The sequence below is a fragment of the Thermobia domestica genome, chromosome 10 (genome assembly GCF_964235325.1).
Source record: "Thermobia domestica chromosome 10, izTheDome1.hap1.1, whole genome shotgun sequence".
In the NCBI taxonomy this organism is placed as follows: Eukaryota; Metazoa; Arthropoda; class Insecta; order Zygentoma; family Lepismatidae; genus Thermobia; species Thermobia domestica.
The window spans coordinates 108,423,076-108,450,140 of NC_137463.1; the positions used below are offsets into that span (position 1 = coordinate 108,423,076).

General features: G+C 35.6%; 1 protein-coding gene across 1 annotated transcript in view; it reads right to left on the minus strand.

Annotated features, from left to right (window-relative positions):
• The window catches only part of LOC145662645 (solute carrier family 22 member 15-like), an 87,822-nt gene that overhangs the window by 53,227 nt on the left and 7,530 nt on the right, over nucleotides 1-27,065 (minus strand). Inside the window, exons 2-6 of the mRNA XM_081728427.1 lie at nucleotides 22,888-23,128; nucleotides 16,898-17,025; nucleotides 11,155-11,360; nucleotides 7,712-7,933; nucleotides 413-628 (exon numbers count right to left, since the gene is read on the minus strand). Of these exons, the coding sequence (XP_081584553.1) occupies nucleotides 413-628; nucleotides 7,712-7,933; nucleotides 11,155-11,360; nucleotides 16,898-17,025; nucleotides 22,888-23,011 (896 nt within the window). The 5' untranslated portion in view covers nucleotides 23,012-23,128. The remainder of the gene's footprint in view (nucleotides 1-412; nucleotides 629-7,711; nucleotides 7,934-11,154; nucleotides 11,361-16,897; nucleotides 17,026-22,887; nucleotides 23,129-27,065) is intronic.

The following is a 27,065-nucleotide window of genomic DNA, read 5'->3' on the forward strand; positions in this document are numbered from 1 at the left end:
AATTCCTGAAAATTCTTGAACATTCCAAAGATGAACAAACTCAAAGTGATTAGGGTAAGAGCACCAGCTTCCTAAGTGAAAGTCTAAATTTTCCTTTAAAAAGAAACGTGATTTTAAAAGGGTTAAAACAAACATAAAATATGATAAGTTTTACATTTGTACAAATTTTACATGAAATGTAGAAGAATTGAAGTTGAAAATTTGATTTATTATTGTTATCTTCCTCCTCATTTTATTCTAACAGGATGAAATGAAACGTTAAAAAATATTTTCTCGTTTTCAAGTTATGCTATTTGTGTATCGCAAAAATAAATAAAAGGAGGCAAATAACAATTAGGAAATACTGAGAAAGTCAAGATAAAAGATCAGATAAGAGGTATGTTAGACAAAAGTTTGAAGATTCTGTACTCACCATGAATACATCTGGATTAACGTTCTTCCCAACAGAACTTTATGTTTGCAAATTTCAAACATACTCTCCTTTCGAGAATGAACGTCGTTCGAAACTTGAATATCGAATTGTTTTTTGAATGAGCTTCCATTTTTCTTCGCGATATATTTGAGAATCTTCTTAGCTTCTTCTGCTCTCCCGTGAATCAATAGCCACCGAGGACTTTCTGGAATGTAGCTGAAATTAACATAAATAAATAAGTGCACGCATTCTCAATCATGTAAAACAGAATGTGATAAAAACAAAGTATGGCGAGCTTAGAATAAGCACAAGCATCTTCATCACATATATATATGCATTTCCGATCTAAATGAATTATTCTTAATTAGAGAACATTATGGTATGCAAACGATATTTCTAGAGTAGAAACGTCAATGAGCAAATAATCTTGGTTAGCCTTATATTCTTATCAAACTTCTGATCAAAGCAGGGGGAAATACAAAGGTATACATTTTATTCAGTGGAAATATGGTTGTGGTGAAAATAGCTAATACATACAATTTTACTGCAGAACTTTGAATTCATACTCATTGACTGGACTGCTTTATCAAATAGATGCATATACAAGATGATTCTGAATGACCCATATCAAAGTTTAGGAACTGATCCATGGTAAAAACGGACCTCCTTAAAACTAAATAAATAAATAAATAAATAAATAAATAAAAAATAAATTCAGAAAACTTTGTTTAAGAGCCATGGATATAGAAACACTTAACAGTGATGGTTTCAACTTAAATGTGTTGACTTTTCTGATGTCTTGGGCACGTATGTATAATTAATATTTTTTTCTTATCACCGTACTGAAATCCCCACTTGGTTTATTATTAACACTGTAAAACTGATTTTGTATTGAATGGTTTACAGTGAAATACCAGAGGTGAGAGATATTTTCTTGCAACTGACATAGTCGAGATCAATTCAGACAGGTAAAGAAGAAAATGATAGTCTCAGGTGTTACTGAATTTAACAGATGTTAAAATTCAGGACAACGTAAGAAACCTGTTTTTATTATTATTATTTTATTATTATACAAAAAAATTCCTAGCCTGAGATATAGGCCGCCAAAGATGGCACCATTTCTCACTTGCGAATTTCAGCAATGTTAAAATGTTCCATCTCCGGAACAGCTCAAAATACTTTGCTTTATTTGAAAGATAATTTACTAATTAAAATGGTGTCCTGCGTTTGAAAGTAAGTGTTCATCCTGTACCCTTATCGAACTCCTTTTTGAAGAAAGAAAAAAATGTGTACTATATATATTAACGCCGATATATATATATATATATATATATATATATATATATATATTTCAAAAGTTTAAAAATTTTGATTGTGTAACTGCTGTTCAATACTATACAGCGCTACATGCCCTGAAAAGGAGTATTTCCATTTTTGAGTTGAACAGGATTTATAAACAATGGAAAATTTTATCATACACTAAATCAGATTCCGTTACCACATTCTCACATATTGGTCTCATGAAATCAGAATCTATTTGATATCATGACATTTTTAACTCTGCATAAAGCTAAGTAACAGACACAGCTTTCCAAGATATTAAAGCTTCCAAAATATATGTCTAAGTTCAAAAATATATTACTGGTTCCAAAGCATACCATTTCTGGGCAGTCTGCTTGAGACTGAAATTAGCAATTCAATGAACTAAATATGTATTCAACTGCATCACTATCTTTCTTTGATATCGAGTGATGCCTTCCTGTTGAACCAATAAGAACTGGGGCACCCACAATTTTCAAAACATCGTGAACTGGAAGTGAGCACTTGTGGTAATGTTGCTATCTTGCACGTGGAAATCTATATCCAGTAGCCGATCCATGTGGTAGCATAAAGTTCACGACAATTTCATTTAACTTACAAGGAATATCTATAACCTCTGCAAGTCACAGTTACACACTGGCTACAAATATCGTTGTGAATTTGAATATTCTCCTGCCACTTCTGGAATCTTGGTTGGACAAATGAAATTTCTTTCTTACTCTAACATTCGTGCAATGTAGGTTCCCCCCATCATTGTGAGTCGCGGCATATGACACCTGAATGTGCATGTGACATCTGAATTCTTGAACAAAGGTAGGTCTAGTTGGACCATTCTTCTATTTTCTGCTGGCAGTTCTTCAACTTCCTCCCTGGGCAATAGGATGAGGGCTGTTGATGTATGGGACTTTACACTCTTGTAAAATCCTTGCTATTCTAAATTGCAGCTGTACTTGGGCTGGAAAGTGTTTGGTAGCGTGGTGCTACAGCAGTCCCCACTGTCTCAAGGCCTGTCCCTATGACCAGCAACACTATATACCTACTCTATTTGGACAAGCGACTTCGTTAATCCAAACAGTTGGTAACAATTTTCGAAATGACTAGGAGTACCATCAGAAATAATAATGATCTCTGCTTGTGATTGCAGTTTTTGAACAATTTTGCGTTTTGACAATACTGCATATCCTGATTCATGTTCTATGTCAGACCTTATAACTGCAACACTTGTAATCTTTTCTTGAAAATATGGGACTCCAACATTGAAACTTGATCATTACTCCAGTGATACCCTTGTGCTTCTTGTGGCAGAATCACAGACCAGTTCTCAGCAGAATCACAATGAAGCACTAAACATGGTTGTTAAACCTCTACACGTCCCTTCACTTCTGCAATTTGTTGTTGTTACAATTTCTTCAGGTGTTGATGTGTTACTGCTTTCACTTCCATTTCGCAAGTTCGTCAATGAATGTATCAATAGCAACAGTTTTCTTAACGAGTATTTTCTTCTTATGTTGCATATGTAATCCCAGAAAAGTTGTCAGCTCTGTCTTCTAGACCAAGTATCTGTAAGGAGAGTTCACCTTTTCCAAGGAAGTCACCACATTCCCGAAACAAACAGGTCTCTCATACATCACAGACTACTAACGACTTCACACATCCATATATCACGCCTTCAAGTAAGTTCTTCAAAGTTACTTCGCAAAATTCAAAGTTGGCACAATACACATACAATCAAATATCTGTAGGTGCATATGGAACCACCCACTTAGGTCGCAATGCATAAAATTTTTTATCTTCCAATGTGGAATACTCAATGTTCCTCCTGATATATAGCGAAAGTTTCTTTTAATGCTGCGGGTGCTCTATCTTTCACTTCCACCAGTTTCTTCTCCTATAACTGTTATAGTATCTTCTTTTGTTGGCGCTCTGGTGAAATCAATCCCATCTATCTTTAAGATAAAGTGACTGTGCAATATGAATGTGTGTTTCATTCACAGGATGACCATAATAGGGATCTGGTTTTCCACACACTCCTTTTACAAACTTTACATTTCTTGTTTTGTTTACTATGTATTTTGTTGCAGATGGAATGTGGGGCAAAATGTGTACCTCACAGGGGCACTGGGATAATTGTTAGAAGTTGAGCCTTTTTATTGTAGGATTCACATGAATCAACAGCTGAGTTGATATTTGATATGAATTCTTGATAAGTTGCACAAGCTTATTTTGGTTCATTTTCTTCGGAAGATGGAATTTTTATTTTGAAGAGTTTGGTCAGTTTTGATTTGTTGTACTCCCCAAGAGCTGCAGTAATTTCGCTGTGCTTTCTTGAGGCGTACAGCTTACAACTTGACTTCACTAACCATTGTTTCTTAACAGGAGTAACATTAAACTCTATAGCTAACTGATTCAGGGAATGTAATTTTTATGCAGATACAAAATTTTCATCCACACTATGGTAAATTCCTTGTTCAGTTAGTGTCACGGTTGGTATTCGGTCAAAGCATTTAGAACAAAGAAAGTTATCAATGGAAACATTGATTTTGAAACAGAGTCTTGAGATAAACATTCTTATTCCCAACCTGGAAAAAGTATTTTCTTCTTCTAGTCTTATATATCACTTTTATGGATATACAAATAATCAGCACACTTCATTCTCCTACGGTCCCACCCTACAACTCAATCATCAGTATTCTCACAAAAGCTTATGGATACTGTTGGACCACTAATTTAGTGAACTGCCTGTTGACAACTTAACTATGAATTCATGTGTTCTCCTTTTTAGGCCAAACACACAATATTATCTGAATAGTTTCAGAATCCTCTAGAAGGGTCTGTTACATTCTGGGGTTATCTGGATGGTTCCAGAATTTTCTAGAACAGCGTTTCTGAATCTGATCAGAGAAGATGGTGCAGTTGGTCTGCAAACAGAATTCAAAATATCATAAAACAAATTCAAAATAACTGAGTAAATATTTTTCACATAAAATAGAAACAAAGTCAGATTTTTAAATATCTTCTAATATTTCAACCCAGTATACTATTCGTATCTCCGCTTTAGATTCTAAAATTATGAAACATATTCAATAATTAGACAAAAATCTGGTATTTCCAGGATATGATTAGGGATATATATATTTATCAGTAACTTGAAAGGACCGCAGGACGTGGTGACAACAACTGATTTGCAGAAAGAAGGGAAACAAATGCCGGTGAAATAAACAAAGGTTTTATTATTTTCCTTTCCCTTGCTATTTGAAGTAAAATATGGTATCCAGATTTCAACAAACGGGTTATTATTTCTTGTTATTTATTAACAGACTTCCTCTGTCAATCGAAACTCAGATCTACAAAAGTGTTGAGCTGAAGTTGGGCAAAGTGTGCTGTCAGTTAACTCCAGTTTTAATATATTTTCTATGAGTTTTAATAATGGAATAGTGGCTTAGAACATGGACTCCGGAAAGAGAACATGTGTAAGTGAAGCTAATTCTGACTGTGGAACAAGTGTTATGGAGAGTACGTAAATGTGACTCTCCTATAGAAGTTGAAACATGTAATTCAAAGATAACATACAATAAAAAATATGATAGTTCTTATTTGAATTAGGATTTACTTGGTCCGATGACGAAAGTGAACAGAAACCACAGTGTGTTTCGTGTTATGGAGTGTTTTGTTGAATGAATGCATGAAGCCTGCAAAACTAACAACATTTAGAAACAAAGCACTGCGATGAAGAAAAACACGCCAACTGAGTTTTTTCAGCGAGTTTAGGGACATTAAATTGCAGGAAAGATAACGTTTCGGTCATTGATTAAATTAACAGAACAGAATTAGAGCTTCGTAACTCTTAAAACTAAAATAAATAAATAAATTAAGAACGCTGTAATTAAGACATTAACAGCGGGAGTTAAATGGACAGTGTTATGCATCAATTGACCAAGCGCCAAAACACGGTTCTGAGATATTGAAGGAAATAAAAACATGTTCTCATTACGATCCAGTACTTGGCAGTTGGTCGAATAGTTTTTCCTGAAAGTTTAAACAAATAGTAGAATTTCAAACATTTTTTAACATTATTTACATTGTTTCCTACACACTGATGTAAAACTAGAAAAATCGCAAAATGGCGCTTGGTCAATTGATGCATAAACCGTCCAATTTTGAATACTGTTCATAAAACCATTAAACTCAAAAGTGAAAATTCTTCTTTCCAGGGAATATAATACTGATCAACAGTCACAAAACCAAAATTTTTGAAGATAAATAAATAATTAAATAAATAAATAAATAAGAATACTACAGAACGAGAACTTGGAAACGTATTTCCAAATAAAACTAAACGCAACTAGTCTTTAATCTAATATTTTGCAGAAAATCGCAGAAGGGAAATGATGCCCGAGGCACATCTTTGGCAACCTGTATTTTTAAGTGTTTTTTTTCTTTCTTTCTTTTAACAAACAGGCTTCTTACTTTGTCCTGAATTTTAACATACGTTAAAGACTATCGAAGTACCCTCCCTCTTGCCTCAATTGATATGGACTACATATGCTACAAACGCAGGTTCGAGTCCTGTTGGGAGCTCAACTGTTCGGATCCCATGATAAGCTGTAGGTCTACGTATCAAATAGCCTCAATACTGAAAGGGAGGCCACTCAAATCAAATCAATATAAACTACAAGTAACGAGTATAAGAAAATGCCTGAAGAAACAAACGAGACATAGGGCTCATAGATGAAAATGAAATACTACAACTGATGAAAAGTATGATTCAACAATAGACCACAAATGGGAAACAGATTCTTCAGCTTGAAAATAGACTAGTTTTGGTTTTCTATTAGACGTAAAGAAACTGATGTACACAACGAATAAAAATAACTTGAAACAGAGATTTATTTTTATGGGAAGCTTTTACTTATGACACAGACTTGGATAAATTGAAGATTTTCAGCGAATAATGCTATTCATGACAAGGGCTGATGTTAAGCTTTCTATACCAAAAGACCTGCTTCGCTTTGTGCAGTATGGGGGGTGATCTATTTCCAAATCTGAAAGGCTGATCTTCAGACTTTCCTGACTATTGCACCATCCACTGTCAATTGTAAAAGATCTTCTACGTAAGTTAAAACTTATCCTGTCCTATTTGAGATCATTCATACAACAGGAAAGATTGTTAGCTTTCGCTTTACTGAAGCAGAAGGTTGCCGGTTGAGGAACTAGTCGATCAATTTGCAGCAGCAAAGGTAGCTACATAATTACAGTTTGAAGTTACCTAATTACATCTAGGATTTTTCGTTGAAGTTACATCAAAAGCATATCTTCAAAGTACTATTGTTACCTTAATTATTTTATATTTCTTCATCTATTCCATAGCCTAAAAATAAGCCACGAAATGAAAGGTTTCATCTTCTAAAACACAAAAATTTCAGGGAAGCATGACGGACTCCCTTATCGCTCACACCTAGACACGAGAGATCGCAAAAAAAACTTTGTCCCTGGGCGCTGAAAATCCAAGTTACATCTCTGATTATGATATGAATCAATTCCACTAATACGACCTCTTATTTCACGTTACTTGTTTGGCTAATACATCTACTAGTTTCAGTTATAATTTTCTACAACTGTCGCTAACTGATCTCCAAACACTTCCGATCCATAATCTAATATCAGGTATCAGTTCTCGAGTTTGAACGACTACTCAAAATTGTATATGCATTCGAGAATTCTCACGTAATTATTACGTTATGCATTACAGAAACACATGTGAAGGATTTATAAAGTTATCATAGCCTTCAATAAGTTATTCTATGCAAATGTATAAGACGCTAAAAAATTGTGCAGATTACAACTATTTTTGCATGATTGTTCGACAACAGTAGATATATAATTAGTGAAATAATAATAATAATAATAATAATAATAATAATAATAATAATAATAATAATAATAATAATAATAATAATAATAATAATAATAACAACTTACAAGTAGAGAAGCAAAAGGAAAGATCCACTTCCTGCGCTGATCAAAGTAAGCACTCTCCAATTGGTGACCATCCATGCCATAGCAGAATACACAACAATTCCTAACGCAAAAAATACTTGAAAAATTGTTCCACAGAAGGCTCTTTTGGAGGATCCAATAAGCTCGTTCATTAGGACAAATGATGATAAAATGTTACCGGCACAGCACAAACCTACAAAGAATCTAACATAAAACAAATTTTAACTAGAAACTATAAGGAAACTAACATGTATCATAGATAAAAAAAAAACTACACATTAACAGTAACTATTTTATTTTGGGTAGTGCATTTTATGGATGTAAGAACGAAGAGTTATCCTAGTAGAGGAGTTCCTACGAATACACAACACACTCTTCATAGCTCCTCTGAATGAAGAGCAAAGGAAAGAAGGACGTAGTCTTTAGTGTCCCATATACTAGAAAGTCAGGTAGGCCTATATCGATTACCACCATGAGCACACGAATACATACTGCATTTCTGAAATCGCCTTCCATTCGTTTTACCACGGTACTTTCTCCCGATAAGCTGCCACGGCCAGACCATATCCAAGCAGTGTCAATGGAAGCGGCACACCATTGATATGAACCACGTTCTGTTTTCACCTGAAGAGATATTGCAACGAAGCTCCTTCAGTTTAGTAGTGATGGCAACCACACGTCACAAATACATCATGAATGTACCGGTTAGGCCTGTTAGGAGAGTTGCGGTCTCTAGAAGATATCTTGGTTGAATACAAAGGCTGGGAATGCATTGGCCGCGGCGACTATACCACAGAAAACATTCTTATCAATGAAAAAGTGTCAGGAGAAAATGTGCGGGAGGATCGTTCGCTCATATGGAGTAAGAGGCTACGATAGCTTTGATTCCACTGGAGGTCCTCATTCTGTCAATCAAGGAGCTACGAACAATTCTTCTGTCCAGCCTGCTCTCACCCGCTGTGTACACATAATCGATGAACTATAGTAAAGTCATGATCCAGGCAAAGGCAATTACGTGAAAAGAACATTCACTCTCTTAAAACTTCCATTAGACAGCCATTATAGTCACGTAATTGCACACCGCAATTGCAAACGCGAAGTGTTTCACATAACTCTGCTCGCCGTGTTGTCCGACGAACCTCAAACTATTAAAAGCATGCTCTTGACAGATACTGCATTAACCTGCCCTATATGGTATGCTGGGACCTTCGAACTAAGACCAGCATGCTCTCTACACACACTCTTTGGTGCGCATTTCGTTCGAATGGGGGCGATGTTACAAGATCATGTTTCCACTATTGTATATACTAGAGTCCTATTTCAGGATATTCACATGAGTTTGATATACAAAAATCACGGAAGTGCGATAGCAAAATGTAGTGCATCTCTGATCATAATTTATTACCGAAGTGAACAATTTTTGCAACAAAAAGTACTATAGCATTTCTTTCCTTCATGCCAATACAGTTGTGATTTTTCATAAATTGTTAAAAGTCAGCAAGAACTGCCCTCTTGAGAACTCTAAATTGTCCCTTTAGGTTCTAAACAATACCGACCAATGCACTACGCATTACTTGAGATTATTCGTACAGCTGACACTACAGAAATTAAATACACCTGAGATTTTATTGCATTCTCTATGAGCTTCGGGAGTTCTGTAGTCTAGTGGTTAGACCGTTGGACTCATGTCAGAAAGGTCCTGTGTTTGATTACGGGCCGGTGAACACCAATTGAATCGGTGAGTGGAAAAAGAACAACATTCCAAAAATAAAGGATAACATTCCACGATAACAATTTCTCTAAAACTAAATATCCAATCCCATTACGTTTTTGGAATTTTGGGAAATGAAAGGTCCTAACAGACGTTACAAATCTCTAACACAAATATTTTTATATAAGCAATGGTATTTCCGGTAAGCAGTTTTACTTTTCGTTTTACAAAAGTAACGTGTTGGGGAATGTTCTCCTTTTTCCACTCATTGATTCAATTATTGTTCACAAAGCGTCGTGAGGCATATTGGAGTCACGTGAATAAAGATATGATTGTCACTAAATGCAAAAAGCTCCTGATACACCTGTTAAAGGTAGGGTGACGCGACGCGTTGACCACCTATTCGTCGCTAAATCGTAGTGCTGCCGGTCATTTCAGATGGTATCGGAGCAGCCTTAGTTTTTTTTTTTTTTCTTTCTTTCTTTTTTCTGCGGGTTTTGCTTATCACAAGAACTAAGAGCCGAGCTGCATTTCCTAGAAGAAGATATAGGTTCTTTCCAGCAGAGTGACAGGTTCATGAATGGCATCTCTAGTTACTTAATTTGATAGGATGCATATTTGTTATTCATTAAAAGTATCCAAAATTATCTGATTGTGAACTTTCCACAAAAAGTTATTGTTTTCTTCAGTTTATATATAACACTGTGAAACTACCTCCCATTAGTTATCTGCTTAATCTTAGACTACCATTACTTTTAATTATATTATTATTATTATTATTATTATTATTATTTTATCTCCAGAACTTTTTCATCGAATTACCTTTACCTAATGAGTATTGGAAGTAGATGTAATTCCAGACAACGTTCGTTTTCTGAAAAGATATGTAAGAAAGAAGGCACAACTTTTCCCCGAAACGTTTATAATCATTTGATTTTTAGAACTTTTGGTGTAAGTAATTTTTAATGGGCATTTCAGGTATATAATGAGCCTACTGGTAAAATTACTCTTGTTCCCTTTCGTACCGTCCCACGTACTTCATTAAACTCAAGAACGTGGAAAGTTCACATAGTTTAGAAACTATCTGGACTCATATTATTTAGCTGCAATGTAAGTTATAATTCACATAATGTAATTTCACACTATGCAAAATTAAGTTCTCATGATTTTTGCTATAAAGAAAGATTCATTTTGTAAACTGCGTAATTTCTTTCCACATTTCTTTGTTTCTTGACAACATTGCGAATTCAGTAATGTAGGCTTCATAAGGCACACTCGACTCAGACTAGATCTTTCTTATATTAAAACACTTTAAAAAAGGCTCTATATAAAAACAATCAAGAACAGCTACAAGTTTAGACATCTGTAGAATGACAAAGATAGTACTTTTTAATACATTTGTCATGTTATTTTTTTCTGCTTTATTTATCATAATCATATGTTTATTAGATGGAGGAATTCATACCTACGTAAAATAATAATAATAATAATATGAAATAGAATCGCAGATTTATGGATTTCATTGGACTATTTCATGAAATTATTAGAATAAATTTCCCCTCGCTGCTGAAAATAGACAAAATTTATAAATTTTTACGCAAATTTAAATTTATCAGTTTATTACGCAAAAAGAAAAATATATATAAAAATGCTTTGTATAAATTGTTATATATTAAAATGAAAATCATATATATATATTACTTATTCTATTTACCTTGCTGTGATAAAAATGGTGTATGATGATACTCCTGAGCTGACAATGCCGAATGCTACCATTCCAAGCAAAGAGAAAATCATAGTTTTTAAACGGCCGAAGGCATCTGATACAGGTCCCAGCAAAAATGCACCGATCATTACGCCAGCCATATACACAGACTGAGCCAGTTCCAATTCGTAAGCGCCATTACAGACTAGGTTCCACTTCAAAAAAATTACAATGAAACAGAAATTAATCAAAATCGAATATATATATATATATATATATATATATATATATATATGATGATGAAAAATAAAAACAATACAACAATACAATATAGGGAACAAGGGGAGTTAACAGAATGCTACGTGAAGTACATAAATTTTGAGTCCTCTAATAAACTGTGTTAATTATGTTACACAATTAAACTAACATTTCGTGTCAACTGCTATATTTCTAATGGTTTGTTTTTGCTCAATTTATTTAGAGTTCATCATATCTTACCGAACTTACATGAGTGGATAAAATCTGAAATACATGAGCCCACATCGGAGACTGAACGAATTTATCGTAATCACTATACTGGGTTGTTAACCCTTTTGCCAAGAGGGAACTCTTCTAAAGTCGTTTACTTTAGAATTAGCGTCCCAAGATCATCCTCCGTAGTCTGTCCCACTATTATAAGTCTTGATCACTACCAATCATTCGTAGATTGTTTCGCATGTTTTTTACACTATAAGCATAGTTCCCAATTCCAATAGAACATTCCATTCTATATTGAAAAAAAAAATATCTTCAATACATTCTACCGGAGAATTTTGTATTTGGACCCTTATACTCGATAACTATTATATTAAAAAAGAAAAGACTGAATTAGTACAATTAAGTTTTTATTTCGAACAAATACAACTGTAACAACAATAACGTCGTATCGTCTAAATCCATCAAGAATTATACTTTGGATTATCATATTCTGAAATACGGAAACACTTCCATTTGGCTAACCATATATAAACTTTCAACACAATAAGTTTTTGCTTTTAAAAATATTATGACAATTTGAAAGGACCCCGCATAATCCTTATGGAAATTTGGATTTCGGTGGAATTGCTTGAAACTATGATATATTGTAGATATTGTGATCCTGAGAAAAAGTCTCAACAGGTACAACCACCCATCACTGACCGTTTAGCCATTAGAAGGTCATTTTTTGACAACAGCAGAAGGTAATGGTATTCTGGATTTCGGTGTAATTCTTTAAAACCGTGCTATGTTGCAGATATTGTGATCCTGAAAAAAGTCTCATTGGCCATAACTACGAACCACTAATCGTTTGGTCACTACAGGGTCATTTTTTTGAAAAGAGCAGTGTACAACGATGTTCTGGATTTCGGTGAAAATAGATGAAACTGTGATATGTTTTAGATCTTCTCATCGTGAGAAAAAATCTTAATGGGCACAAACATCAATTATTGACTGTTTGGCTACTACAGGTCCCGATTTTTGAAAAAAAGCCGAGTTTAACGATAGTTTGGATTTCGGTGAAAATAAGTGCAACTGTGATATGTTGTAGATGTCGTGATCCTGATAAAAATTAATTTCTGGCTAGCAAGCAACGGTAGGTCAGTTCGTAGACAATTTCTTCGGATTCGGGAGGTTCGGCCCGGGCCGGTCATCTTATCTAGGGTTTTTCAGGGCTTTCCTTTGTCCCACAAGATGAACATCGGGATGTTATCTATGCTTAAATGGTGTTGGCTGCTACTCTCCCCATCTCTTTTCCGAGTTGTGGAACAGGATGAGATCTAAACCTTTTCACGGTTTTAGACAATTTCATCACAATCCCAGAAAATCGTTATTTTCTTGTGCCCCCGCAGTGGCTTAAACGGTCAGTGATGGTTTGGTTGTGCCTATTGAGACTTTCTCTCAGGATCACAATATCTACAACATATCAGGGTTTCAAGCAAATTCTACCGAAATCCAATTTCCATAAGGATTGGGCGTGGTTCTTTATGAAAAATCATTGAACATGAGTATTTACATAGCGTCATGTTGACTGTGTCTACAGTTTTCAGTAGATCTGGGAATTCCTTCTCTGAATACAAAAAGCAAACGTATTTTTATGTGTGAAATGTTTGAAATTGAAATGACAATGCACCTGAGCTTAGAAAATGCATATATGTCAGGGAGTTTCGAAAAATGTGTTGGTGGAAAATTTTCCTCTAAAATAGGATATATCCGCATAAATGTTGACATATGGTAACCCTAACCACACTTAAAATCAGACCAGTTTCGGCAATCAGCACTTTATAAATTATATTGTATACCAAGCACAGAGAGAAAATATGATTTTATGTTTATGAAAATGTGACTTACTTATAGTTATTCTTTCAGACGATACCTATAGTGGTGCTGACATCATAAGAAATTAGATTTTATCAATGCCTGCTATGATAGTATTTTTTAGAGATTTTCTTATATAAAATAACTATTTTAATTTCATTTACATATTTTTGGAATATATGTATTAAATACGCAGAGACTGGACTGTCAGTACTGAAGCATAATTAACGTTTCTAATAGCTACCTACAATGAGGACAACAAAGCACGGATGCAAGTAGGACCTAGAAGGAGATACATCCATGAGTTTAAACCGCCGATTTTAAAGCAACACAGTATAACTGTAATTGCTTACAACGATGCCATATTTTTTTCTAGTAAACAAAGACTGTCGATTTCAATAATTATACTGACTTTTTACAATCAAAGACGAAAAACCTCACTTTCCAAGATTTTATTCAATATATAGGAGCAAGTTCTCCAATATTTCGAAACCCAAGGAGATTTTATATTTTTTAATCCTATTGTTTCAGAAATTATTTGTTTTCTTGATACTTACACCAGAGGAGTGTCAATTAATGTGCTGAAACAGGATTGGCAAAAAAATTGTTTTTATTGAAAAAAAAAAGTTTTTTTTTTTTTATTTAAGCTTCTTTTTAATTAATAATTTGCTCTCTATTTATATCACATATGGACAGAAATAAGTTTGTTTCGCCTTGATGTTATTATGCCACAACCGGGTTATGCTGGAAGGTATCACATAAGCTTAAAGAGGAATCCAAACCGCTTCTCGGCTTACATCCGAGAGAAATTGTCTCCCATTTAAACTCGAAACCGGGACAAACTGGCCACAAATACGACACGTCTGCCAACTCACTCACGAAGGACTCCTAATAAAAGTACATTGTATTGATCTTTACATACTTGTTAATATAATTGTCAAGAGTCATTTCAGAAGGACAAAAACAAACAGTTGCACAAGTGAAACCATTATACAGACTCATCACATATGGACAATTTCAAAATACTGCATAGTACAGAAGAACTAATTTAGTCCAAGTTAGTTCACTACGACTTTTATTAGTCCAAGTTAAAGAAATAACGACTTAATTTATATATCAGTAAGAAAAGTGAACAAAGATACGAATTATTTGAGTCCACTGTGGCTCTGACCTATTTATACATAAATAGATACCAAAGATACTTCTGATTTCAATAAATGCCTCTCGTGGGTTTTGTATGACCTCCCCCCCCCTTAAAAAATACGGCATTTCGATGTATTTTATCAATAGTAAACATTATTTAATACCAAATATAATCACCCATCATTGCACAGTCCCACTTTCCTTGGTATCTGCTTTCCATTACCTGAATGTCCTTATTAAAACGTTCCCCGTGCTCTTCGCTAACATCTCCTAAATTCTCCCTAAAGAAATCCAATTGTGAATGAAGCATATGTAATTTTAAAAACATTCTACATCACGATGCTCGATATTGATTAGTGAGTGTCTTAACTTGGTGATCAAACGCTTCACTTCGGTTATGCACAAGAAATCTCGTCACCAAGTTATGAAAGGCCTCCCAAGTGTTTCTTTACAACTCCGTCATATTTTGTTTAAGTGTAACACTATTAAGCATGACACAAATCTGAGGCCCTGTAAAAATGCTAGCCAGAACTTTTGCCTCTGATAAATCTGGAAATATTTGTTTGATACATTGTAGGGCAGGTGAATTGTGATCCAGAGCTTTCACAAATTGTTTTGCCAATCCCAGCTTAATATGTAATGTTGGCATGAGAATCTTCTCCCTGGGCACTAATGCTTCATTTATCACATGTTCCTGGAATAAGCTCCGTCCTTTCAGGCCACACGGTTTGATCATAATGCTGGTTAGTTGCCCGACTGTCCCACGGACATAGAAAGCAGGAATGGTAGCACTTTGCAACCCAAGAAGAAAACCAATAATTTTGAAATCCCTACACATGTCCCATTGATGTTCTTCATATTTAATTTTCTCCAACATCAGGTTCACACTTGAATAACTTTCCTTCATGTGGATGGAATATGCAACAGGGATTGAAGGATACTGGTTTCCGTTGTGCAAAATAACAGCCTTCAGACTAATACTCGAACTGTCCATGAACAGTCACCATTCCTTTGGTTCATATTGAAAGCCAACTGCCCTAAAAAGACCAACGATATATGTACAGTAGCACAATAAATCCTCAACAGCAAAATAAACCGAAGAACGTTGGTGTCTGCTTCTGTACTTAGATATTTTGCAGGAAGGAAGTAGAAAGTTCCACTCTGAGTCGTGATGCTAGCAATTCGGACTTATTTTTCGGTAATTGTAGATCTCTAATCTGATCATCTAGTTCTTTTTGGTTCAGTAAATGAGGTTTCTCACTATCTTCCAAAACGAACGAACTATCTGAACTGTCGGAATGAGCTGCTTCTTCACTGAAAACCGTTTGAGGCGGAGGTGAGGGAATAGGGAGTTCTTTACTATGCGGAACAGGTGCTCGGGAGGATGATATGTTTGGGTATTGTAGCTGACGTCTGTTTTTGCCTTTCTTGTAGTGCGTCAAGTCGATCATACAAAAATAACAATCATCATCATGGTAGGTTCTCTCCATACTCGAGGAATGGCGAACGTCATGCTTTTCCTATTCCCAGACAACCAATGTTCCAACGTCGACCTGCAATTACCACAAGACACATGTGGGGCCCATGACATGTCAAGATCCCCCAACCGCCATTCCGAAGTACGCTTTATAGGCTGCGCTAAATTTTGTTCCAGGCAAAATCCTATGTTTCACCTACTTCGGACCAATATAATATCCACACACATAACAAAAGGAATCCGCACGTAACTTGCACTTACGACCCGATGACATGTTGCTCTAATACATTAACTACACAATGAAACTTACACTGACATTTAAGTACACGCACGTACACGCAGATAGACTTACACGATAATATAAAATAACTATGGAAAATGTGGAAGCAGCACTTTGCGACTATTTCATTACTACCAGAATTGGCTACAGCTTAATTATTGCTTAGACTCTATTTAATCAATTTACAATTCTACCATGAATCTTTAGAATCTATATTCTGTGTTTGCTACTCCGAACAATTATCTTTAATAACAAATGTGCTACCACCTAGCGAATATCGAAATAAATGCACGCAAATTGCACTGCATAAACCAGTATAGGTAGAAAAATAAAACATGCTTATATCACTGAAAATATTGACACTACATAAAAATAAGCGCCGGATTCGTGTTCGGGGGGTCAAAATACATAAAAATTCATCAAGAAATAATAATAAGCAAAATTTTGTATACCAGTGATTTGCGTGTTGTCACCAATTTAATTTTTTAAAAGTGCAATAAATATAAAACAATACTTACCTCTGTAGCAATAGATGTGAAGTTATTTGTATAAACCAGTCTCCTGCATTGACTAACATCATTATTAGGACAGGAATTTATTAACTTAGTTCTATTTTCTGAGTAGCATTTGAACGATGGCTCGGCCCCTACAAGGAACGAAAATTAATATTATCAGATTGAAAACAAAATGATCTATGATTTAATAAATAAATAAATAAATAAAATATTCAGGATTTACATATAGTTATCAGTTTAATAGAAAACACTTGAAAAAAGTATTACTTACCAGATTAATTTGGCGTTCGGCCACTATGCGCCCTCAAACCGGTATACCTTACCAAATTAATATGGAGTTGGGCTACCTTTCCGCGCTCAAAGTTGTTCTAATCGACGTGGAATGAAGCTATCGAAACTAATAGCGAGTGGAATATTAGACTATTTGCGTGCGTGAACCACCCAGTTTCGCAAGAGAGGCTAGAGACGAAAACCTGCGCCGGATTCGTATTTCTAAAACTAATCACAAACCAGTGTTCGATTTGTAGGGGGGATGCCTGGGATCCCCCCCTCCCCTGGAAAAATTATCCCGGCTTCTGGTTTAGCTAATGTCGTCCCAACCAGGGATAGTGGTTTTCCCCTCTCTGTACCTAGTTCCTTTATCATGGAAAATATTTAAAAATCACACTCTTAGAGTATTCTGTTTTCTAAGTTTGGATGACGCTTCTTCTGTCTCATTTCCCTTTTCTTCTTTCCCGTACATGAGGCTGTATTTGTTTGTGCTAGCTACTCGTATAAAAATACCATTTTGGGGGTTTTTAAACGAATCTTGAAAGGAAACAAAACCAAAGATACATGTTGTTTCAAGGTCTATAGTATATTTGCAAGGTCCCCTTCCTCTTTGTCAGCAAAGATGAAGGGGGAGATTTGATGTTTAAGCTTATCATTGAAACTCAGAGCACCGGACATCAATATACCAATAATGAGTTTCGTCTTTCGCCGACAAGAAAAGAAACAATTGAGGTACTAGCAAAAGCACAAGTGGACCAGAGTCAGGGTTGGCAAAAACCATGGTTTTTATTAAAAAACAAAAAAAAAAAACGGTTTTTTGGCTTAAACCAGGTTTTTATGGTTTAAATTATTTGCTCCATATATTCATATCATATATGGACATAAATAAGTTTGTTTCGCCTTGATGTTATTATGCAACAACCGGGTTATGCTGGAAGGGGTCACATAAGCTTAAAGCGGAATAAAAACCGCTTCTCTAGTTACATCCGAGAGAAATTGTCCTCCATTTGAACTCAGAACCAGGACTAATTGGCCACAAATGCGATACGTCTGCCGACTCACTCACGAAGGAATCCTGATAAAAATACGTTGTACTGATCTTTACATGCCTCTTAATATAACTGTCAAGAGTCATTTCAGGACAAAAAGATAAACAGTTGCATAAGTGAAACCATTACACAGAATTACATATGAACAATTTCAAAGTATTACGGAGTACAGAAGAACTAATTTAGTTCAAGTTAGTTAACAACGACTTTTATTGGTCCAAATTAAAGAAATACACCGACTTAATCTGCATATCAATAAGAAAAGTGAATAAAGATACGAATTATTTGAGTCCACTTTGGCTCACTCATTTATACATAGATAGATACCAAAGATACTTATTTCACTAAATGCCTCTCGTGGGGTCTGTATGACCCCTCCCCACACACACACACAAAAAGTACGGTTTTTTCGATGTATTTTATCAATAGTAAACATTGAAACGAAACAATATTTAAAGTTTTCTTCGATTGCAATTACATAACAATAATAACAACTACAAAAAATCACAAAATAAACATTTATAAACGTAAAAAAAAGTTGCTTTTGTAGTATAATCTTTTTGAGTAATGAATGGCGAATTTAGGTCTGAATATAATACGAATAATATACGGGAGTGAAACGTGATAACCTACAAATGTGTGTTCATCAAGATTTTACAAACACTTACACTTTTACGAACATTTTTTTTTTTTTTTTTTGTTTTTTGGTTTAAACCAGATGATTTTTTTAAAAAAAAAAACCAGCTGGTTTAAACCAGCCAACCCTGACCAGAGTTTTCCCTCTTTCGCCGTTCATCACATTACAGAAGGAAGAAATGTTTATTGCTCTTGCAGTCAACATATGTTTGAAATTTTGGCCCCTATAGCCTCCGTAACCAAAAGGCAAGAATAAATACAAGTCTGTGTTATCATCTACAGTAGTCTTTTTTTTAATAGCTAATAAAGGAATAGACCTTGAGAACTTGATCTCAGGAGAACACTGGAAACCTACACTATCACTAGAATAGAATGGTAGTTGACAAGGAATAAAGGCAATGTGGAAAATTACAAGTATAGAGGAAATTCAAGTTACCATACATTCGCGCTTGTAGGCTCAATGCCATATTTGTTTTTCGTCTGCGGCTGTCGCCGTTACAGATTCGTTTGGGACATCAAGTTTTATTACTCATTGGGCGTAAAAAAACAGATGCTTTCTTCTATCGGTCGTAGCCACATAGGGGCCGGCGTTAAACTGACAACAATACACCACTTCGGTTAATTTGGATTTTCAAACAATCGAAGTTATATAGGTTCCATTTGGCTTTAAAGAAAAAGGAAAGAAATAGGCAGGGTCAGAACTTTAGAGTTATTCACAGCAAGTTAGATGTAGATGAGCCCTCTAGTGTTCTCTCGTGTTGAGTTGATGGTAGCTGTGCGTTACCAAGGAATATCGAAGAATGTTCACATGAATCTCGTCTTTTCAACTAAAACGTAGTAATGTTTTTCTTTTAAAAAAAGGACAACTTTAGTTTATTGTATGTACGTACGTTTTGTATTACTCTATCTTTACTCTATCTTCACTACATTTTCTGTTATTGTTTTGTTACTTTTGATAATTGTATGTTAGTTTAGCTAAATTTTGAATTTGAACATAAAATATTACTCTAATTAGAGGAGGCTCCAGGAAATATTTTTGGCCATCTCACAACTTTGAAGCCCCACTGCCCCTAATGTATATGCGAATGCACTACACATTGTGATCCACCTGTCCCCACCCACTGGTAAATTAACAAATCGAACCCTGTCACAAACGTGCAATTATGTTGAATTGCAGGGATCTGGCAGGCCAGAGGTGGTGTTAAATTTCATCCCGATGTTCCTCAAACCATGCTGCAACAGCTCCAGCTGTGTGAATGCATGCATTAACATCCTGGAATATAGGATTATTACAGGAAACAACATCTGGACCATATGATTCACATCATTCCCTAAACTATGCTTCTTTGTGGGTCCGCCACACATTATTGCGAGCAGTGACGCAACCGGTAAAAGTCAGCACAGAACCTACCGAAAGCAGGATATTGTTGCCTACAACCTCACACAGCCATCGCCATGTTTCATGGTTGAGCTGGGACACTGTGGATCATATGCTTCCATAGGCGTCCACCACAAAAACACAGTAAACGATGTCCCATCCAACCATATCACTTTCCCAGTCATCAGCGGTCCATGTTCCATGTTCACGGCACTTTTGGTGTCTTTCTACAGCGTTATGATCAATTACCAGCGGTTTCGCTCGTGGAACTCGATCACGTATACTCATGTCATGTAACTCGCGGCGAGCTGTAATTGTCGATACAGGTGCTGCTTGAGTTCCTCTGCCACTTGCACTTCAACGACAGTTCTGAGTGACACTTGCCTTAATGCTAGGCGGACCAAGTATTTTCTTCGGGCCACTGTTTCTCTTCGTCGATGTGGTTTTAAGTGACTTTGCAGTCCATCATTATCTTGGATACTGTCTCTCGGGACACATTTAATATACTTGCTACTTTCGTGACGCTCGCACCACATAACCAAGCGACAATAATTTATTCTCTTTGGAATTCAGAGAGGTTGCTCATTTTCCATCACTCGGATCAATGCAAACTGCCGTTCTAGTGCTCTTCATATACTACGGAGTTTACCCTAACACTTCATGGACCGCTGATGCCCAGCAGTACAGGCGCCGCCTGACAGTTTCCAAGTAAAATAACTGACATGGTTCCAACACTTGTTTTCATTAACCGCACGTACACATGAAATTATAAATAAATTCAATCTATTTGTTAAATAACAACAACAATAATAATAATAACAATACTAGTTTCAATCATCACCAATTAGTGTGAAAAATAGTACTGCGAAAATATTAGGAATCCACATTGTGCACGATAGGAAATATGAACCCCAAGAGAAGTTTCCGCCGAGCCACCACTGAAATAATAATCTATTATAGAGAAGCAAGTGGATTTCCTCTACTGTCTTTCGAAGTCTCACAACAGCTATAAGCATTCTAGCCTAGCACCAAGCATGTCTTTAATTTAAAAATACACCTGAACACCAAAAAATCTAGTTAAATGAAAGGCATCCGAAACACACAAAAGGTGATACCCATGATATAGTTCTGGTTAAATATTGTTATTGAAGAATTTATCTTAAATTGGACGGTATGTGTAGTTTAATATATTCATAATAATATACTTAACAAAACTGTCTGTCTGAGAACAGCGAAAAATATTAATATACTAGGCTCATTTAGATTGAAGTGGCAACATGTCTGGGGAATGAAAATGAAATGTGTTACTCACGTGAACATGATAACATTTCCTCGATATAGTCTCCGCCTGCATGATGAATACATTCAAATATCTGGCAGATATTGGATACCACTGAGTGCTTCCTCGATTGTAAGGGGGTTTCGACAGAGTGCCCTAAGGCACGAACAATGATGGGAATATCATGGAAACATTGTCTCGAAGTGGTTCTATCATTTCTGGGAACAAATCAAAATCGCAGGGGACATAGCTGTGGAATATGACGGGTGCTCCAGTACCTCCCAACCCCATCGTCGTAAGTGTCTGTATTGCATAGGCAGTACGAAATCTGGCGTGGTTGTGAAGCAGGCTTGTTCCAGCTAGCAGGAGATGTAGTCGTTCGCATCACAATACTCGCCGCAAATAGTGATTCAGGTACGAGGTATAGTATGAAGCATTTACTGTAACCCCTGGTGGAAATTTTGATGTGAGAGGATAATGCCTTCGTGGTCATAAGACATCACCGTTACCACCATGACGTTTCCTGGTTCCTGTGTTATCCACTTCGGTTGTGGGAATGCCATATGGCGACATTCACTGGACAGGTATTTCAATTCTGGTTAGTAGGATCTTCCCCATTTTTAGTAAATCGCAATAATGCAGAAAAACATCATCTTGCGCATTACGTTCAAGATGGAAGCGTGCACATTCCCATTGTTCCCGCTTTTACACCTCCGTCAGAACATGTAATCCCCATCTGGCAGCAATCTTACGTATTAATATTAATATTAATATTGTGATACACTGACACAGTAAAATACTCAGTTCATTAGCGAGTTCGTTACACACACAGTGCCGATCATTCTCGAGCAATGTTTACAGTGCTTCTACATGATGTTGATCCGTAGCCATTTGAATATGGTTAACATGTCCTTTGTTTGCTGACTGGCGTCTGCCTCGAATGCCGCAGACTGGCTTGTAACCGTCCTATAAGGCAGAGCACTATCTCTACACGCCTCACGTAATCCTTTGTGATCCGATGTGGATTTCGACCTTGTGCCACCAGGTACTTGATGAAAACATGCTGTTCTGCACGGGTAAACATTGATGGAAATATACTACGTTTGTCACTTGTGCCCTGGACAAACTACAATCGAATCACAGCAGTACTCCCACTTCAATCTAAATATCATCCTCGTAATAATCAAAAAAGCGTTATCCGTGCGAGAATTACATTAATTTACTAAAGTCTGACAACGACAAATGTGTAAAAAGTTTACGGTAGCTACTTTCAAAAGTGTTTCACACGGTTTAGCCGTTTTTACGTTACAATGTAACAAAAAATGTCAATTTCATTTTTATATTATATATATGTAGATAAAACAAAGGAAACATCACTAACCTGTGTATACTAGCTGAATCATATGGAATGCAGCATATGAATTTAATAGAGATAATAAGAAGTAGTATTTCTTCTGCTGGCTTCCGAATTCTCCAATTTTTTGAAACACTTCATCGATATCCATTTTGGTTTAGATTGTTAATGTATTGTAAGAAGAGAGCAGCTTTATTTACAAGAAGAGGCGAGAATTGTTGCATGTAGCTACATGTTATCAGCTTATTACATTCAGGTTCATCTTCCACTGAAAATAAAATTAATACAAAATTAGTCTCTCGTCTTATCTCATCTACCTAACACTCAATACCTTAAAATAAATACTTCACAGCTTATTTGAAATTTTCACTAAATCTTACAGAAACAGACAAGTGGGTAACAAAAACGCACACATTGTATTTGTACTTGTATTGTATGAAGCATTTGCTGTATTTGTACTTGTATTTTTTACATTCATTTATACAGTATAACACGGATTAGTAAGTGTTTACTTTGGTCATTTCTTTTACTTCCAAATTCAGAATAAATAATATTCACCTATACAGATAGATGATTATAAATTCTGGAGGTAATGGAAGTACTGATTTCTTATAATAAGTGCAATATAAGATAGACGAAAGACACTGACAAGGAGACTAACGGAAGTGTCATTCACCGATTTGAATGAAACTTTGCACACTTCTGTAACATCGAAATAATCGACACGTATTTTTGTGTTTCGGCAATGGTGAAGATTTAAGGGTAGAAACCACCCTTTGAACGTTAGGGGTGGTCTCCAATCATAGACCGAAAACAATCATTTAATATAGAAGAAAACATATTGCCAGGAGTTTTAGGACAGCAGATTTAGAATCTGACATCAAAATTATAAAATTCAAAATGGCGGATCCAATACAGTGATTACAATTACAAAATGTCTTCTGGTTTGAAATTATAGTTGGCAGGGGTTACTACGAGAAGGTTGCAGACCGATTTGAAACGCCTTTTCAACTGATCTGAAACCTCTATTTTAACGGAAAGCTTGATTAAAGTGAGTCCCTTCACCTCTCCCTATTTGGGATGCTTATGTATAGTGAGTCCCCTCGCCTCTCACTATGTCAGAACTTCACATATTCTTAATTGTTGTAATAATTATGAATTTATTGAGAAAACGCTTCACAGTAATGATATTTCGTAAAAAAAAAAAAAAAAAGTGTATGATGTATAAACATTGTTTACACGAAGCTCCCCTTATTACACCAATAACTGTGATAAATCGCAAAATGCAGCACAATCATCTTCCAAATAACTGTTTTTGCATCACGCATATCTAATAAGCTTTGCAAATCTAGGAGAAGAAAACTGATTATGAATCAGTGATTTGGATCTAAATTATATATTATTACGGAGATGTAAATTTATGTTGTAGAGAACAATATCAGCAAAATGTATCAAGAAGGTTTTCCACGGCCTAAAGACGAACACATCAAGAGGCTGAATCCTTCCAGTTGTTAGTGCAAAATGCTTTCTATTTTGAAGTACTCTTTTGCTCGTAAAATAGATTGAAAAGTTGATGAATTTTGACCACACCACGAATCTAATAACAAAATGGACTTTACATTAGACATTGGGAGAAAAACTCTTGAAACCATGATCTCAGAAGACCTGATGTTAATTTTCCCGACTATGATGCTTTTCACAAGGACATTTTCAGATTAAAAGAGGCTGTTTTGGACTTTAGTGTCAAATGTTTCATTCTTTTCCTGCAAAATAATTAACAACGTTGATAATACCATTTTCAGAAATTAAAGGCTGTATGGTGTAGCTATGAGTCAGATTTATTGACTGTGCCACACTTTCAACTGTTTGTGTCCTTGTAAACGTTATAGTGAGAAGTGCAGAGACTCACTTTAATCAAGCATCCCATTAAAATAAGCATAGAAAGGGGTTTCAAATTGGTCTGCAACCTCCTCGCGGTAATCTCTGCCAACTATAATTGTTCTCCCCAGTTTTGCCGCTGGGTGAACGCCGAAAATTGGGGAAGCACAGGCCGGGAATCGGACATGAATCCAACGCTCTAACCACTAGACTACGGTGTTCCGTATATAAATTTCCTTAATATTACTAAAATTACCAGCTCAGTCGTCACATGTTAGTAGTTGGTCATTTAAGACTATCACTAACAAAGAACTGGTATTCTTTGGGATTCATAGGAATATCACCAATTTCAGTTGATTTAAAAGTTTCTTCTTCATTCTGTGCTTTTCACGGCGAATCTTACTGGTGGAAAACTATTTTACACACACGCCCCCAAATCACCAGGACAATCCAGCATACTCTACTCACTATTCTTTCTACTTGGTTTACCGTTTTCTGATCTGTCCTACCGACCATGTGTGGGACACGGTGGGACAGCATCTGACCACCAGTCGGGCTCCAGCAATGACTACTGGCAGCAACGCCAAGACCTACAGTATAAGATATCCCATCCTAGACAGAAATACAACATCTTTACGACCTGCTACCTGACTGAGTAGATGCTTGTGCCCCTGCTCGGGTTGATTACACATGCTATTACATACGTATGAGTATTCTATGGAGTTTGACCATCCTGGATGATACTAACTTAGCATAAGATTCGTGAATTTCTAGTTAGTTTTTTTTAAATGCGCTATTATAAATACAACTGCTCTATTTTAAAAATGGCCTGTTAAGTTAAATTGTTGAAAAGATTCTTAAGAATTTAGTAGCTTTTTTAAACTGCTTTGAAGGTTAAAATAAAGGTAGGGGCATTACAAGCTGAATTAGAAAAGCCATTCCGCATTCTCGAACTACATAAAATTAGTTCTTAAAACACCAGTATTCGCTAACCCTTCTACTTCAAATTGGCTCTCAAAATACAATTCAGAACGGTAAAGGTTTAACTTCAACCTTCCTCAAATAAGTCGTTGACAACATATTTCCTTGATTGATTGGTTGTTTCGAACTACAGCGTACCGAGGCAAGAGGTATTGGAAGGAGTACTGTAAGACTGTTTCAGAAACCACACTGGCCAACAACTATCCCAATTTTCATTTTCCTTAATTCCTTTCTCTTCAAAATGTGGAACGAAGAACGTTTACCACTGACCTTACAAGTCATAGACTATTTTCTCTTCATTAGAAACTATTCTGTTGCATCAGGTAGTAAGTTTGAACTACAGTGCAAAGCAAGTCTGTTTACGTTGGCCACCTCTAGAAACTGCACTCATGGTTGGGAAAAACAATGTATTTTAATAATAATAACATTTTTGTTTAAATTGATTTGCTTTATTTATTTAGATTACATATAAATAGAACAAGTTTGTTTGGTCTTAAGTCATTACGCACGGTGTTATGAAGAACGGGACTTACAGCTCAATTACAGCTAATAGATCTTAGGTTTCTCGCGTAAGTTTTGCGTTTTTCCGGCACGTTATACGTTTTTATTTTTCCGTAATAGATTTCTTCGGGTCTTTCTTTAGTAAATAAAAGAAATAATCCTGAACATTTTAAAATTACATTTATACGATTTTATTAGTGTGTTATTATTATTATTATTATTTCTAATTAGAGGAACTAATTTTTTTGATATGATGTTAACAACGCAACCCAGCGATATAACTTAGTATTCAGACAGAAAATGCAACAGGTTGCGTTTTTACCTCTTATGTAGCCAGCACCACCATTTTATGATTTAAGAATAATTTGGTTTCAGCACCTGTCAACATTATCTCGAACATATCGCAGTTGCGATCGATCAAAATATGTTGATGTGAGGAACAGAAGCTACTGTAAACTTGTAAAGATAGAACTTCAAATGCTTGTGAATTTTTGTAAATATATCCTGCGGGAATTTTTGAACGTATAAAAAATGGATATGAGACGGTTGAGATGTGCTATCTTCATTAAAATATAGTTAAAAGGCAACAAGAATTTGTGTAATATACTCAACTGGATTTTAGTGTAGCGGCTGTCAGAACCGACGCTATATGAGACGAGGATGTGCGGCTCAACGTGGAATCTGAGCCACATGATCCGTCACTGGGAAATGTAATACACTGTTCTTTTCCTGCGTGTTGCAATTGTCTTTTAATGAAACTAAAAATCGTAAAATCGTTCTTTACTTTTTCTGAAAAATCTAACAACCTTAAGTTTAAAGCGATATCCGAACCACTACTCGGTTTG